This window comes from Xenopus tropicalis, chromosome 4 (assembly GCF_000004195.4).
Source record: "Xenopus tropicalis strain Nigerian chromosome 4, UCB_Xtro_10.0, whole genome shotgun sequence".
NCBI lineage: Eukaryota > Metazoa > Chordata > Amphibia > Anura > Pipidae > Xenopus > Xenopus tropicalis.
In genome coordinates this window covers 64316234-64330702 of record NC_030680.2, presented here as the reverse complement: position 1 = coordinate 64330702, position 14469 = coordinate 64316234, and the positions used below count along the sequence as shown (strand labels likewise).

General features: G+C 39.0%; 1 protein-coding gene across 2 annotated transcripts; it reads left to right on the top strand.

The window, feature by feature from the left end:
• Positions 1 to 845: 845 nt before the first annotated feature.
• kars1 (lysyl-tRNA synthetase 1) lies at positions 846 to 14221 on the top strand. 2 transcript variants are annotated; one of them, XM_012960797.3, is made up of 15 exons: positions 846 to 980; positions 4164 to 4340; positions 4862 to 4985; positions 5082 to 5244; positions 5695 to 5788; positions 6282 to 6468; positions 7200 to 7325; positions 7869 to 7988; positions 8059 to 8221; positions 8304 to 8477; positions 11034 to 11119; positions 11204 to 11289; positions 11821 to 11947; positions 13802 to 13945; positions 14029 to 14221. In XM_012960797.3, exons 2-15 carry the CDS (start codon positions 4204 to 4206, stop codon positions 14113 to 14115), a joined length of 1818 nt encoding a protein of 605 aa, XP_012816251.2. In that variant the 5' UTR covers positions 846 to 980; positions 4164 to 4203; the 3' UTR covers positions 14116 to 14221. The 2 variants fall into 2 exon arrangements, with proteins under 2 accessions (XP_012816251.2, NP_001001255.1); NM_001001255.1 differs by lacking the exon at positions 4164 to 4340 and having other exon boundaries at positions 913 to 980; positions 14029 to 14220.
• The last annotated feature ends 248 nt before the right edge of the window (positions 14222 to 14469 follow it).

Below are 14469 nucleotides of genomic sequence, written 5' to 3'. Positions count from 1 at the left end.
AATGATCAGTATTTGGCGATTTTTCGGAAAATTGTCGCAACTTTTTCGTAGCCATTCCGAATGTTGTGCAAAATGTTGCGATTTTTTCGTAGCGTTACTACTTGAGCGAAAAGTCGCCACTTTTTCGCAGCTTTCATGCCGAGTACGAAAGATTCGGATTCATTCAAGCTTCAATATGGTGACTTTTCTTGGGCCAGGTTGGAGCTGCAGGGTGCCATCGAGTCCTATGGGAGGCTTCCAAAATCATGCTAAGCCTGAAAGTTTCGCCCGCCACTTACGAGCGATCAATACGAAAAAGTCGCGACAAGATACGAGCGAATCGTAATGGCTACAAAAAACTCGTGTTTTCTCGCGCAAATCGTATTGGTAAGGAAAAAGTCGCGACAATTTCCGAAAAGTCGTAAAGGCGACGAAAAAATCGCAAAAAATACGAAAAAGTCGCAAAATGTTCGTTTTCCAATCGGAATTTTTCCAATTCGGATTCGTGGGTTAGTAAATGTGCCCCCTAGTCTAAGTCCGCCCTAGCAGTTGCAATGTTTGCCTTCTCTATAGCCACGCCCCTGCATTGTTTTCTAGGTTACCAATCTTTTTATTTTATTTTAATATTTTTGCCAAGCCTTCTAAATCCGTTTCTGTTTATGTCATCAACATACTAGAGAAAACAGGGCAATTCATAAGCAGACACAAAATAAACCAAAAAACGTTTAATAACATTAGCATTTTGTAACCCTGGAGAACTACTTCTCCAAAAACGAAAGCTAACCTAATCCAAGCGCTACCCCAGCTCCGCCCATTCCAGTCACGTGCCTAATGATGTCACCCTAAACTGCTTTTTGCTTGCAGCCCTTGTCATTTGTCTCTCAGTCTCAGCTGCTCTTGCTCGCTGCACCGGAAGTGCTCCTTTCCTTTTGCCTTCCAGCGAACATGGCGGATGTAGAGGCAGCTGCTCCTGGTAACTCTGAGCCCAAACTGAGCAAGAAGTGAGTGAAAGGGACATTTTGTTGGGGTGGGCAGGAGAAAAAAAACTAGAACGAACTCAGAGCAAAAGTAAAAGCTGAATGTAATGTGTGGGTTGCACGCTTGATATCTCTGCACATGTGCCATGCTCTGCGCTGTGGGGAATTTTGGGTAGTGTAGTTTTTTGAGAGAGCCTGGCAAGCGATTATAAAGGCAGCGGGATAGTTTAGTGACTACAGCTCCCAGCAGAGTATGCCGGCTGATGTAACTGCTAGACATTAGTAGGACTATCCTGACTTGCCTGCGCGTTTAACCAGGGTTTTGTAAAGGCATTTTGTACCCAAGAGATCAGAAACTGTTTTTGCTATATTATTTCGTATGCAGTCCAGTGCATGCTGAAGTTATGCTTTGTCACAAAATACAACTATTTAGGAATAGTAATTATCATAGTTGTCTTTTATTGAAAGAGAATACAACTTGTCTTTAGAACATCCATTTTCCCCAAATTTGTACTATTTTATGGCTCTAAATAATGTCACATTCCAGCCTTCTACTTGGCTATTTTTAGTGGGAGGCAACAAGGGCTGATTTAGTCTGGCAGAACAGTGGCCCAAAAAAGCTACATATGTAATCTGTCAGGGCATGGGGTGCTTTCAGGTCTGGACTGGGAGTCGACTTAGACTCTGGCATTCTAAGTACACAAGTGGCCCAAACAACCCCCAGTAGCCCACTAAATAATGACTGTCTATGGCATCTTACAGCTGCCTATTTGGCATTCGCCAGAACCCACAGATTGCCAGTCTGGGCCTGGATGGTTTGGCTGTCAGTTTACTCAGACCATGGGTATAGATGGTAGTTTACATGGCATTTTGCTTCAGTTTGAATATCACTTGTAATTGCCTTTCATCCAAATGACTGCAAAATGCCTTACAGTGTCAGTATTGGTGCTTTTCAGCCTAAAAATTGACTTTTGACAACTAAGGACTCCTTCCTGTAGCCCATTAAATTATGTTGCAAAATATTAGACTGATTTGAAGAACCAGTAGCATAAGAAAAGTCTTAATGTAAAATAACTTACATTGACCCTGTATTAAAAAAAAAAATTATAATTGTTTTTCATCCAATGGTTGGATTATGTACCCAGCACTGATATTTGTTTTGGCAAGGACTCTAACAAAACTAACTAAGCCATTGTAATGGTTACCATGCTATAATGATTCAATGAAGACAGCATCAATCCGGTTATTTACTTAAAGGAACAGTAACACCAAAAAATGAAAGAGCTTTAAAGTAATAAAAATATAATGTACTGTTGCCCTGCACTGGTAAAACTGGGGTGTTTGCTACAGTAACACTACTATAATTTATATAATAAGCTGCTATGTAGCCCCGGGGGCAGCCATTCAAGCTGGAAAAAAGGAGAAAAGGCACAGGTTACATAGCAGATAACAGAAAAGTTCTGTAGAATACAATAGTGTTTTATCTGTTATCTGCTATGTGCCTGTGCCTTTTCTCCTTTGAATGGCTGCCTCCATGGCTACATAGCAGCTTATTTATATAAATTATAGTAGTGTTACTGTAGCAAACACCCCAGTTTTACCAGTGCAGGGCAGCAGCACATTATATTTTAGTTACTTTTATACACTTTTACTTTTTGGTGTTACTGTTCCTTTAAGTGCCAAAGGCAACGTTTTGGGCTTTAATTCGGCCCTTTATCAAGCTGCTATAACTTTTTGCAGTTCAAAATGAAGTTAGTTTTTATTGTTGTAATTTTTATTACAATTTAATTATATTGTTTGTTATTTAATTTTATTGTTGTAATTATTGGATGTGTGCTAAATATTGTTGTGTGCTTCTTCTCCATTAGCTAAATGTGTGCAATGAAAGTTGCATTACATGAGATCCATCATGTAAAAGGAAGAGGAAGTATGCAGTAGGTCTCCTATATCAGATTTAGGCAAGCAAGCTTAGGGGTTCACTGAATCATTTTCAACCCACATGTATTGTCCTTCATTAGAAATTATTATTATTATTAACATTTATTTATAAAACTCTAACATACAGCGCTGTACAATAAGTGGGTTCCATACATTGGAAATACAGAGTAAGATATAAAGCAACCAATAACCGATACGAGAGGTGAAGAGAGAAATATGGGTAACAAAATTGCTAGAAGACTTTAAAAGCATATACAGAATCCATTATTTATTATAACCCCCAGTGAAACACAAATAGACTTGCCACATATTAAGAATGAAACTGTAGCAAGTATTGAGCAAAAGACTGTTCTGTTCTTTCAGTTTCATTTTACTATCATCTCTGTCCCTTCAAACATATCTGTTGCTAAAACAAATCCGCACCTGGCATTTTCACTTCACTGATTTTACTTAATACAAATCTGTAACCTGAGTTACAGAAAGTATTTTTAAATAAATTGGTTATGCTTTCTAGTCACAGTGATGATTATTTTGAAAGACTGGGTTGGCCATTTAATGTAGTTGTTAAACAAGCGGATCTCATTTGGTCACACACACACTGTGTAATCATTACATTGAAATATATATGCCCTGTATGTAGTTCCTAGTGTGCAGCCAAGACTGAAGAAGTGATGTGATTCTGATGCAGGTGTGTAATGGCATGGGCCAGGGAGCACATTTATATAAAAATCTTATATAAAAAAAACATGTTAGTATTGTTTTGAGGCCATGCAACACCTGAAAATGTCTTTCTATGCATTTCTATGTAATTATGATATTGTTAAAAAATTTTAACTAATGGCCTAGGAGGGCCCTGAATGTACTTTAAATTATTTAAATAGGTATTGTGCTTGTTTTTTTAGCCTTGTATAGGCTAACAGCTCCATGCAGCCTAGGTTTGGTGGTACACTTGCATTTTGTGCATCCAAGTCAAGAATTCAAAATAAGTTCCTTCTTGGTGGCCATTGGGAGCAACACCAAGGGAATGTCAAGGGTTTTATATACCTTTATCATGTACATATTTGCACTTCTACAGAGCATACAAAATCAGTTGGTTTAGCCCCTTTCCTCCCCAGATTGTTTTTTGACTTCATACTGTGAATAGTGTAGATTATTTTACCAGATGATGTATTTCTATCTTTTAGGATCTTTGGGGTATGTTTTTGTATTTTGATGCTTATATCCTGGATTCTGTTCTCAGACTCCATGCTTTGCTATTTTTCTTGTTAGGTGGTAATCCTCAGATTCTTGTCAAGTTGAGTTGGGGGCAATGTTGGTACCAGCGCTGCTCAGGCTGGTTAGATACCCAATCTGGGTACCAAGAGTTCTAGAGGTGGATTTCCATGGAAAGCATCTATCTACTTTCTTTGCTCTCTACAAGGACCAGGCATTTCTTGGGAAAAAAAGGTCGGTGCAAGCTGTTTAATTGCTATTTGTGCCACCATCTTTTTTTCTTCATGAATCTCCTGCTTCATTAAAGCACACCATGGTGCTTTTTATCTGGTTAGATACCAACGTGTACATTCAGGGCCCTACTAGGCCTTTAGTTAAAAATTATAACAGTATTTTAATTACACAAAGGGCACCTTAAACACAGCAGAAACATGTCCATCAATGTTGTTTTCGTATCTCTCTCTGAAAAGTCCAGAAGTACCTAAAATGAGTGTTGTCACTAAATTCTGTTTTGGGAAAGTAGTGGCCTTAAATAAATTGCTAGAAATATTAAAATTACACTTCAGCTACGGTTCTGGGACACATTTGATTTGCAGAGCGTGTTTTTCCATGTGACAGTTGTATATTTGGCAAGGTTGTGGCTGGGTGCAGCTGTATTTGCATCTACCATTACAATTTAATTGTTTATCTTCTTTAATTACAACAGATAATCATATTCCGTACAACAACATTTTACTTTCTGTTCTTGCTTTCAGTGAGCAAAAGAGGCGATTGAAAGCTGAAAAGAAAGCCACTGAAAAGGAAGCCAAGCACAAAGAACAGAATGAGAAACTGCACACAGAAGAAGCTGCTATTGATGAGGAAACCTTGGATCCTAATGTACGTTGTAGTGCCTGCACCACAATACTGCTATCCTAGTCTAGTGTTGCCTCAAATACCTTTATATTTACTGTTCAAATTGTGTGTTTTCTCTAGCAATATTTCAAGATTCGTACACAGGCAATTCAGCAGCTGAAAGGCACAAAGGATGACCCCTATCCTCACAAGTACCATGTTGATATGTCCCTCACAGAGTACATTCAGAAGTACAACAACCTTCAGACTGGAGACCAGTTATCAGAAGTTGTCAGTATAGCAGGTGGGTTTGCTTTAGCTTACTGGATAGATATTTTGACCACTGACAGGTCATTTGCCAGTGGCTCACAGAATAGTGCAGCTCTGTTAGCTTTAAGAAAATGAGTTAGTCAGGATTCCTTGCCCAAAATAATGAGCCAGCATGCTTTGCAGTAATAATTTGTGTCCCCCACAGTAGGCTGCAGCTAAACCCCCTTCACTAAATGCATAAATACACACTGTAGTATCATAGCACTTATGCACCAAATACTTCACTTACTTCTATACATTCAGACTCGGTTGGCTTTCCAGTCCATAGTATGCCAAAGTGTAGGGAAGTATTACAGAGGTAAAATGGAAGCACTTAAATAGCTTTTTTCAGATGTGTCTCCAGCTCCATGCAGCCTTTGATTCAGATTATTAATGTGAGGATCAGTGTTTCATGACCGTAACCGTACTATTACTTGAAACACAGGTCGAATCCATGCCAAGCGTATTTCTGGAGCTAAACTAATTTTCTATGATTTGCGAGGTGAAGGAACAAAGTTGCAAGTGATGGCCAATTCACGGTAAGTTAAGTACATACAAATACTGTATATACAAACATAACAGCCATTTTATTATTCTGACTTGACTTCAAGAATAAGCACTATAATGCTGTAAGTCTATAATGGGCCCAGAAAACACTGAAAAAAATAATCTGCCCATAAAAGTGTAGAATAAGTTGGCAGTTTGACCAATTTCGCCATATACAGCCTAGCTGTGTGAGCATGTATTATGTGCTTGTTGCTGAAAAGCTCTTGTTTTTCCCTCACATTTTCTCTTTTACAATTCATAATATTTTCTCCATTGAGTCTCTGATCTGTTCCCTTTACTCGATCATTCTGCACTGAACTTGTCTATTTATGTAGTTATGTGAAAAAAAAATGCACATAGGTCTCACAAAATATATTGATAATATATTGATCAATAATAAAATCTACCCATTTCTTAAGTAGTGGTTACTACATGAAGACATGAAGTTATGATTTACAGATATACTGTAATGTTTTGTGTTCGTAGATTTTACAAATCTGAGGAAGAATTTGCAACAATTAATAACAAGCTCCGTAGGGGTGATTTGATTGGAGTTAAAGGAAATCCTGGAAAAACTAAAAAAGGGGAACTGAGTATCATACCACATGAAATGATTCTGCTTTCCCCATGTCTTCATATGCTTCCACATCTCCACTTTGGATTGAAAGACAAGGTAAAGCTAGCAGACCCTATCTGTTCATAGGATGGTTGAAAACCTAATTTATGGAGGTAATGTAGTAAAAGGTCTTGTACCTCATAGCAACCAATTAGATATTTGCTGACCTAATCCTATTGTTGACAAGCTGCAAATTACTGTAGTGATGAATACTTTGCACATTTTGTTACATTGCCCCCTGTGTGATGTATGATATCTTGTAATGATTTGTTCTTCAGAACTCTTTCTGTGAGTCACATTGCTAGACTTAACTATACTTAGATTGTTAAGGAAAGAGTCCAACCAAAAGTCTGTCACACATTTCTACTTATTTGTATCTGCCTATAATCCTTTTACAAGAGAATAAGTTTAAGAATGATAAGCATAAGAGTAAACAGGAGTAAATAAGTACTATAAATCAAATTATGCTATTAACTGTACAGGTATGGGGTCTCTTATCCAAAAAACTCAGAATGACAAAGTCTATCTCCCATAGATTCCATTTTAATTAAATAATTCAAATTCAAAGATATTTTTACCTTTTCTCTGTAATTATAAAACAGTACCTTGTGCTTGATCCCAACTAAGATATAATTAATTCTTGTTGGAGGCAAAACAATCCTAATGGGTTTGATTAATGTTTAAGTTTTGATGATTTTTTTTTCTAGTAGACTTAAAAGTAAATTATGGAAAAATCCAGGGTCCTGAGCATTTCAAATGACCGTTGTACCTTTTTTTTTTTTTTCCAGGAAACTAGATATCGACAGCGATACCTGGATCTTATCTTGAATGACTATGTGAGACAGAAATTCATTGTTCGTGCCAAGCTTATAACATATCTTAGAAAATTCCTTGATGATTTAGGATTCCTTGAGGTAAATGAATTAATTTTTTAAATGGCTTTATTTTCAAAATCCTAGCAAAATTAGTCTTTTAGGCTAGCTGTGTCCATTACTGGCATTAAAGGAACAGTTCAGTGTAAAAATGAAACTGCATTAAATAGACTGCGCAAAAATAAAACTCTTTCCAAAATAGTGAGGCATAAATTTAATCTATAAAGGCTGGAGTGGGCAGATGTTTAACATAATGGGCAGAACACAGTTTCCTGTTGTGTTACTTTGTGAGTAAGCAGGTCAGATTCAAAAGCAAACTGACTAAACACTTATGTCCCATATAACCCCCCCCCTCAAGTCACTGATTAGTTACTGACTGCTAACAACTTAGAGAGCTCTAAAGGAGAAAGTAGTGTTCTGGCTATTATGACATCTGCTGACTCCACTGCTCATAGATTTTTGGCTAACCAACTATACTGAAAACATTTTTTATTTTGCACAGTCTATATATTTTACCCAGTTTAATTTTTACACAGAACTATTCCTTTAAGGCAACACACTGAAGTGTCACTTTTATATCCTTAGATTGAAACTCCAATGATGAACGTTATTCCGGGAGGTGCAGTAGCCAAACCGTTCATTACCTATCACAATGAGTTGGACATGAAGCTATATATGAGAATAGCTCCTGAGCTATACCACAAGGTAAACGAGAGACTGTAGTGTCAGATGCAGAACTTGTTGAGAGAAAAATTGACATGTTTTCTCTGTACAGATGCTTGTGGTTGGTGGAATTGACAGAGTCTATGAAATAGGCAGGCAGTTCCGAAACGAGGGAATTGACCTCACCCACAATCCAGAGTTCACAACATGTGAATTTTACATGGCATATGCAGACTACTATGATCTCATGGAAATCACAGAAAAATTGCTCTCAGGTGGGGTGAGAAACTGCAGAAGAAACTATTACTGCCTTGAATATGGCATGTCACTTTAAACTATATATTTCTCTTGTTGTAGGTATGGTTAAACATATTACTGGTGGTTACAAAGTAATCTACCACCCTGAGGGACCAGAAGGCCCAGAATATGAGATTGACTTCACTCCACCCTTCAGAAGAATAAGTATGGTACATGAACTTGAAAAAGCCTTGGGGAAAAAATTGCCTGCAACAGACCAGTTCGACACAGAAGGTAAAGACAAAGTATTAAAATATGGCTTTAATTACAAATATAATTTATACACTGTGTTCCACATTAAATTGTGGCTAGGTGTTTTAATGAAAGTAATTCATTAATTAGTGGTGCTTGCGAAGCAAAGCATCACTACTATTATCTCACAGGCTTATTATTATTATTATTATTCTTCCGTACAAAAGTTCGGCACGGAACTTGCCCCGCACCGTTTGTCGTAGACCCATGAGTGAGGTGTCAAATCGTGCAGCCTATTCGGGAATGGGGTGCTATGTCTTTTCTAAGGGGTTGGCGGTTAATTGCCCCAAAAATCCCATAGACTTAACATTGAGGCCAACTTTGACGGATTGTAGCGCAGAGAGGGAATTTTTTCGAAACGTGAAATTTACCACATTTGAAGAGGTTTGCAACCTGTGTCAGAAGATACCCCGCACAAAGGTATAAGTTTTACCCCCGGGGCAAGAGAGGTCCCCAAATTTGCCCCATTGACTTATAATGGGGATTTTGGCAAATAACTAGTTTGTCGTAGACCCATGAATGAGGTGTCAAACCGTGCGGCCTATTCGGGAATGGGATGCTATGACTTTTCTGAGGTGTGGACGGTTAATTGCCCCCCCGCAGGGGGCAATTAACCGGGCCAAAAATCCCATTGACTTAACATTGAGGCCAACTTTGACGGATTGTAGCGCAGAGAGTGAATTTTTTAGAATGTGAAATTTACCACATTTGAAGAGGTTTGCAACCTGTGTCAGAAGATACCCCGCACAAGGGTATAAGTTTTACCCCCGGGGCAAGAGAGGTCCTCAAATTTGCCCCATTGACTTATAATGGGGATTTTGGCAAATAACTAGTTCGTCGTAGACCCATGAATGAGGTGTCAAACCGTGCGGCTTATTCGGGAATGGGGTGCTATGCCTTTTCTGAGGGGTGGGCAGTTAATTGCCCCAGCAGGGGGCAATTAACCACCGTTTGTCGTAGACCCATGAATGAGGTGTCAAACCGTGCGGCTTATTCAGGAATGGGGTGCTATGACTTTTCTGAGGGTTGGCGGATAATTGCCCCAGCAGCAGTTTATGGTTTTACCCCCGGGGCAAGAGAGGTCCCCAAATTTGCCCCATTGACTTATAATGGGGATTTTGGTAAATAACTAGTTCGTCGTAGACTCATGAATGAGGTGTCAAACCGTGCGGCTTATTCGGGAATGGGGTGCTATGCCTTTTCTGAGGGGTGGGCAGTTAATTGCCCCAGCAGGGGGCAATTAACCACCGTTTGTCGTAGACCCATGAATGAGGTGTCAAACCGTGCGGCTTATTCGGGAATGGGGTGCAATGGCTTTTCTAGGGGGTGGGCGGTAAATTGCCCCAGCAGGGGGCAATTAACCGAAGGGAAGGAAACATTGTAATATTGGGGCACGAGTTTTGCCACGGCAAGCACCACTCACATTTTCTTCAGGAAATGTACCTCTCTAGTTGTTCTTCTTATTGACTTTAAGCTTTCTTGCAATGGTGTTCCTAAACGTGCTGTTCTAGTATACTAGGTGACCATACATGGTGGGATCTGCTGGTTTGGCAAAGTTGCCTAAAGAGCGGATTGTCTCCCAATATGCCCACCTAAGGTGGCCGATATTGGGCTAATTGGGGCCTTGGGGCCAAATGATCAAATTAAAATGGGCTGTCTGACAGCATCAACAAGCCGATGCAGTTTATGATCTGATGTAAAATCAAACCTGCCCGATAGAGATCTGACCAATTTTAGGCCCGTAGGAGGTGCACATACACGGGCAGATAAGCTGCCGTAACAGTCTGAGGGACCCGATTCAGCAGCTGAAATCTGCCGTGTATTGCCACCTAAAGGGGGCCACACATAGTATGGCTGCCTTTCTATTGTTCTAACTCTTGTGCAAATGATAGAAAATGACTGAAACAGCAGAAGTGCAAAGAAGCTGTGACTTCTTATGTCATCTACTGATGCACCATGCACTGGACAATATGGTTCATCTGCAGGTTACATTTTTAAACCTGCCAGATTTCAGTCCTACATAGATATCAGTTTGGTTTGCTAGGCTATCATACACTTGCCAATAACCATAAATATTTTGTACAGTATTATTGATATGTGCATGGCCTGCTTGTGTGGGATATCTGCTGCTTGCTTGTAAATGCTAGTATATTACTTGCCTCAAGTGCTATTTTGTTTGTACATGGCATAAGTATAACGGAACGAGACTGCATTCATATACTAAGCAGCGTGCCAAACTTCTTAATATTAAACACTAAGGTTTCATTTGGTGAGAAAAAAAAAACTTTTTTGCATCTTTATTTTAAAGGATATAGCTTAAATGTTATTTTGTTTTTTACTGTGTACAGTAACATGTACTTGCATGTTCTCTCTGCTTTAGTTTAATTAAGTGGGTGAACACAGTAACTTGAAATGTGCTTAGTTTTAAATGATAGCCCCTAAAGGCTCTTAATGAAGTTAGTTATTTCAGAATTCCTGTGTTCCATACACTTGCTTTGGATTTTATTGCTTAAGTATTTTGTTGCTGCTCTTAAACAGAAACCCGCAAACTTCTTGATGACATTTGTGTGGAAAAAGAGGTTGAGTGCCCAGCACCAAGAACCACTGCCAGGCTGCTAGACAAGGTCAAAATTTTAAGAATAATTAATTTTCGGGTTGTGTTCTGTTTTTTTTTTTTTTGCTGGCTAACGATCCCTCTTGCAATTTAGCTCGTTGGAGATTTCCTGGAGGTTACCTGTATTAATCCAACATATATTTGCGACCATCCACAAATTATGAGCCCTCTTGCAAAATGGTAAGTCTTGAATTATTTACAGGAATATCTATAAATAATTCTGTTTGTTTACATACATACAATAGTATGGAATGTATCAAATACATTTGCATGTTTAAAATTGAGATTTGCATCAATTATAACATTATAACATAACATTTTCTAGTTCTCCATTATCACGTGGATTAAAGGGTAGGGCTGGACGATATACCGTTTAATACCGAATACCGGTGTTTTTTTTTTTTTCTTTTTAAAACTATATTCATTTTTCAGATACCGCAATACCGGGGTGTCAGGGTACTCACCCGTGCGGCCTGGTCTCACGCGCCTCCGTGCGTGCGCGTCCCGTTGTCCGCGGGACTTTGCGCACGCGCGTCCAGGTGCATAAAGCAAATAATACCGTGATGTAAATTTTTGGTCATACCGCCCAGCTCTATTAAAGGGTCCTTATTCTGTTCGGCTAAGCAGTTAGGAGTCATCCGAATCCCAAACTGAATCCTGGATTTGTACATACCCATGCAAAACAGTTATTATTTAATTTCTTTCCATAAGGCACCGATCTGAAAAGGGACTTACAGAGAGGTTTGAACTTTTTGTAATGAAAAAGGAGATCTGCAACGCCTATACAGAGTTGAATGATCCAGTCAGGCAAAGGGAGCTGTTTGAAGATCAAGCTAAGGTGATTGAGCACCAGTAGGCTGATGAGACTTTATGCACTCCACTAGAGTATAGCCTTCCACTAACTGCTGCATAGGGAAAGGGCATTTAATAGAGAAAAAATACAGGATATTGTTGTAGCAGGATTCTTGGCAGTAGATTTCTTATACACTTTCTATAGTCTGTCAGACAGAGAAGGGAATAGCAAAAGAAAGACCAACTGCTTTTTAGTTTCAACTTCATTTACAAATAACCTCAGAATATTAAATGTATATTGAAGAGCAGCTTAGAATTTCATTTATCATTATGCAAACAAAATATTATTATTATTAACATGTATATATAAAGCTCCAACATATTATGAGGGTAAGCTGCTCTAAATATATGCGTTTTTAGAGATCCTGTTGAAGGCAGAAAGATTGTGAGAAAGTCTGAGAGATTGTGGGAGCCCTTACAAAGTCTTGAATGCGAGTGTGTGAGGAGGTAATGAGAGAGGAGTTGAGAAGTAGGTCAGTAGAGAAGCGTAACAAGCGGGTTGGTTGGTTTCTAGAGATAACGTCTTAAATGTGAGGGTCATAGGTTTAAATTTTATCCTGGATGGTAGGATTAAGTTGTGCAATGTCACAATTTTGTTTTTAAAATGCTTGGCAATAACTTGAGCAGTGCCTGAAGCACACTGAGGGGGTGGGAAAGGGGACAGCAAAAAGTTAAAGGTAGAGAAAATTGTGCAGGTTTTTTAGAGAGGGAGTTAAAGAGCAGGTTTGTTTAGCTTGGCAGAGGGTGGTATTCTAGGAGAGCAGAGCAGATTTGTAGCTGCAGAAGTCTGATTCTGACTTGAATTTGCACCAGTGGCGCTCAAGTGTACGTGACCATCTTTGGAGGGCTTTGGTATGAGCAGTGTGCCAAGGTTGGAGTGGTTTGGGCCTCATACATCTTGTCTTGGCAGCAAGCTCTTTAAGGGCAGTGGTGAGTGTGATGTAGTAGACAGAGGTAGCCTGATTAGGACAAGAGATGGTTAGGATGTTAGAATTAAGAGAGTCAAAGGAAGAAGAGAGATGTGACTTGTTTAGGGATTGCAGGTCTCGGTACATGCATGTTTGGGGGCCTGCAGAGGGAGTTAGGGAGAGTTGAAATGTAGATTGTGATCAGAGAGGGGGAAAACAGGCCCGAATCTGTTACAAGGCAGCATGCCGCCCAAGCCGCACTGAAATTTTGCTCACATATGGAGCAATGGGGACCTTTCCAATGCACAAGTGGAGTGCCTCGGGGCACCCAGATAACAAATCCGGCACTGGGTGAGAGGGGGAATCAGATCACAGAGATAGTGATAAGATGTTAGTGAAAGGAGGGCATTAGGATTGTTGACAGGTATTGTAAGTCACTTACAACACAATAAAATACAAATGTTCTTTATTTAGGTGAACATACCTTTTAAAATCACATTGTGCCAATGTATTTTGCTTAAAGGACAAGGCAAATGAAATTCACTTTGGGTGGTGGTTCGTAAGGAACACAGGCAGCTGATTGCATTTTCTCCACTGGCATATTTACCTTAGTGGAGACAATGTGCTGTGTGTCATAGGCCTAAAGTTTATTGTAGTTTAAATGGCTTATTTGTTTTGTAAAGTTGGCCCTGCACTTTTAATACCAGTACTAGGATGAAAGATATTCATATAAATGATATTAGAACTGTTGAAGCTACCATACAAATTTATACATAGGATTAATGCATTGCATAACGATTATTATTTAATTTTTAGCTTTTTTTGTTTTGGTTTTTTTGTTATACGCTACATGTATTATATATTAGTTACTTTAAAGGCATCTCTATGTTCAAAATGGTAACTATCTTCTCTATTTGCCTATGCACATACAGGCCAAAGCAGCAGGTGATGATGAGGCAATGTTCATTGATGAGACTTTCTGCACTGCACTAGAGTATGGGCTTCCACCAACTGCTGGATGGGGAATGGGCATTGATCGAGTGGCCATGTTTCTTACAGATTCCAATAACATAAAGGTATTAAAAAATCCCAACGGTTTATAACACCCATTCGACTTGCACTAGGTGCCTTGTTACTAAAAGCTATTTCTTTATTACAGGAGGTTTTACTCTTTCCTGCCATGAAGCCTGAAGATAATAAGAAAGATCCTAATTCAACCCCAAATTCTGATGGGACATCTGTGTAACTGTTTTTATGATAATCACGCTGTTTGTCCAGGATTCTGTCATGTTGGAAGATCAATATTACCTCCTTTTTAAATGCAGATAATAAATTAAACTGATTTGACTGATTTCTTTGTCTTCACGTAATATATGGAAGCCAGTGGTCCAAAATGAATTATGCCATTAAACAAAATGACATGCCTCATTACTATATTTCATATCTAATGTGGACACAATTTTCAATGAGCTAGAAATGACATGAAGAGAATATCAAGGATCACTAAATTCCATGTTTAAATGATATGGAAAGTGGCTGCTGGTGGTGAATGTAGTTGTGGTTGACGTGGCTCTTCCTAAACAGGGAACATAACTAAAAG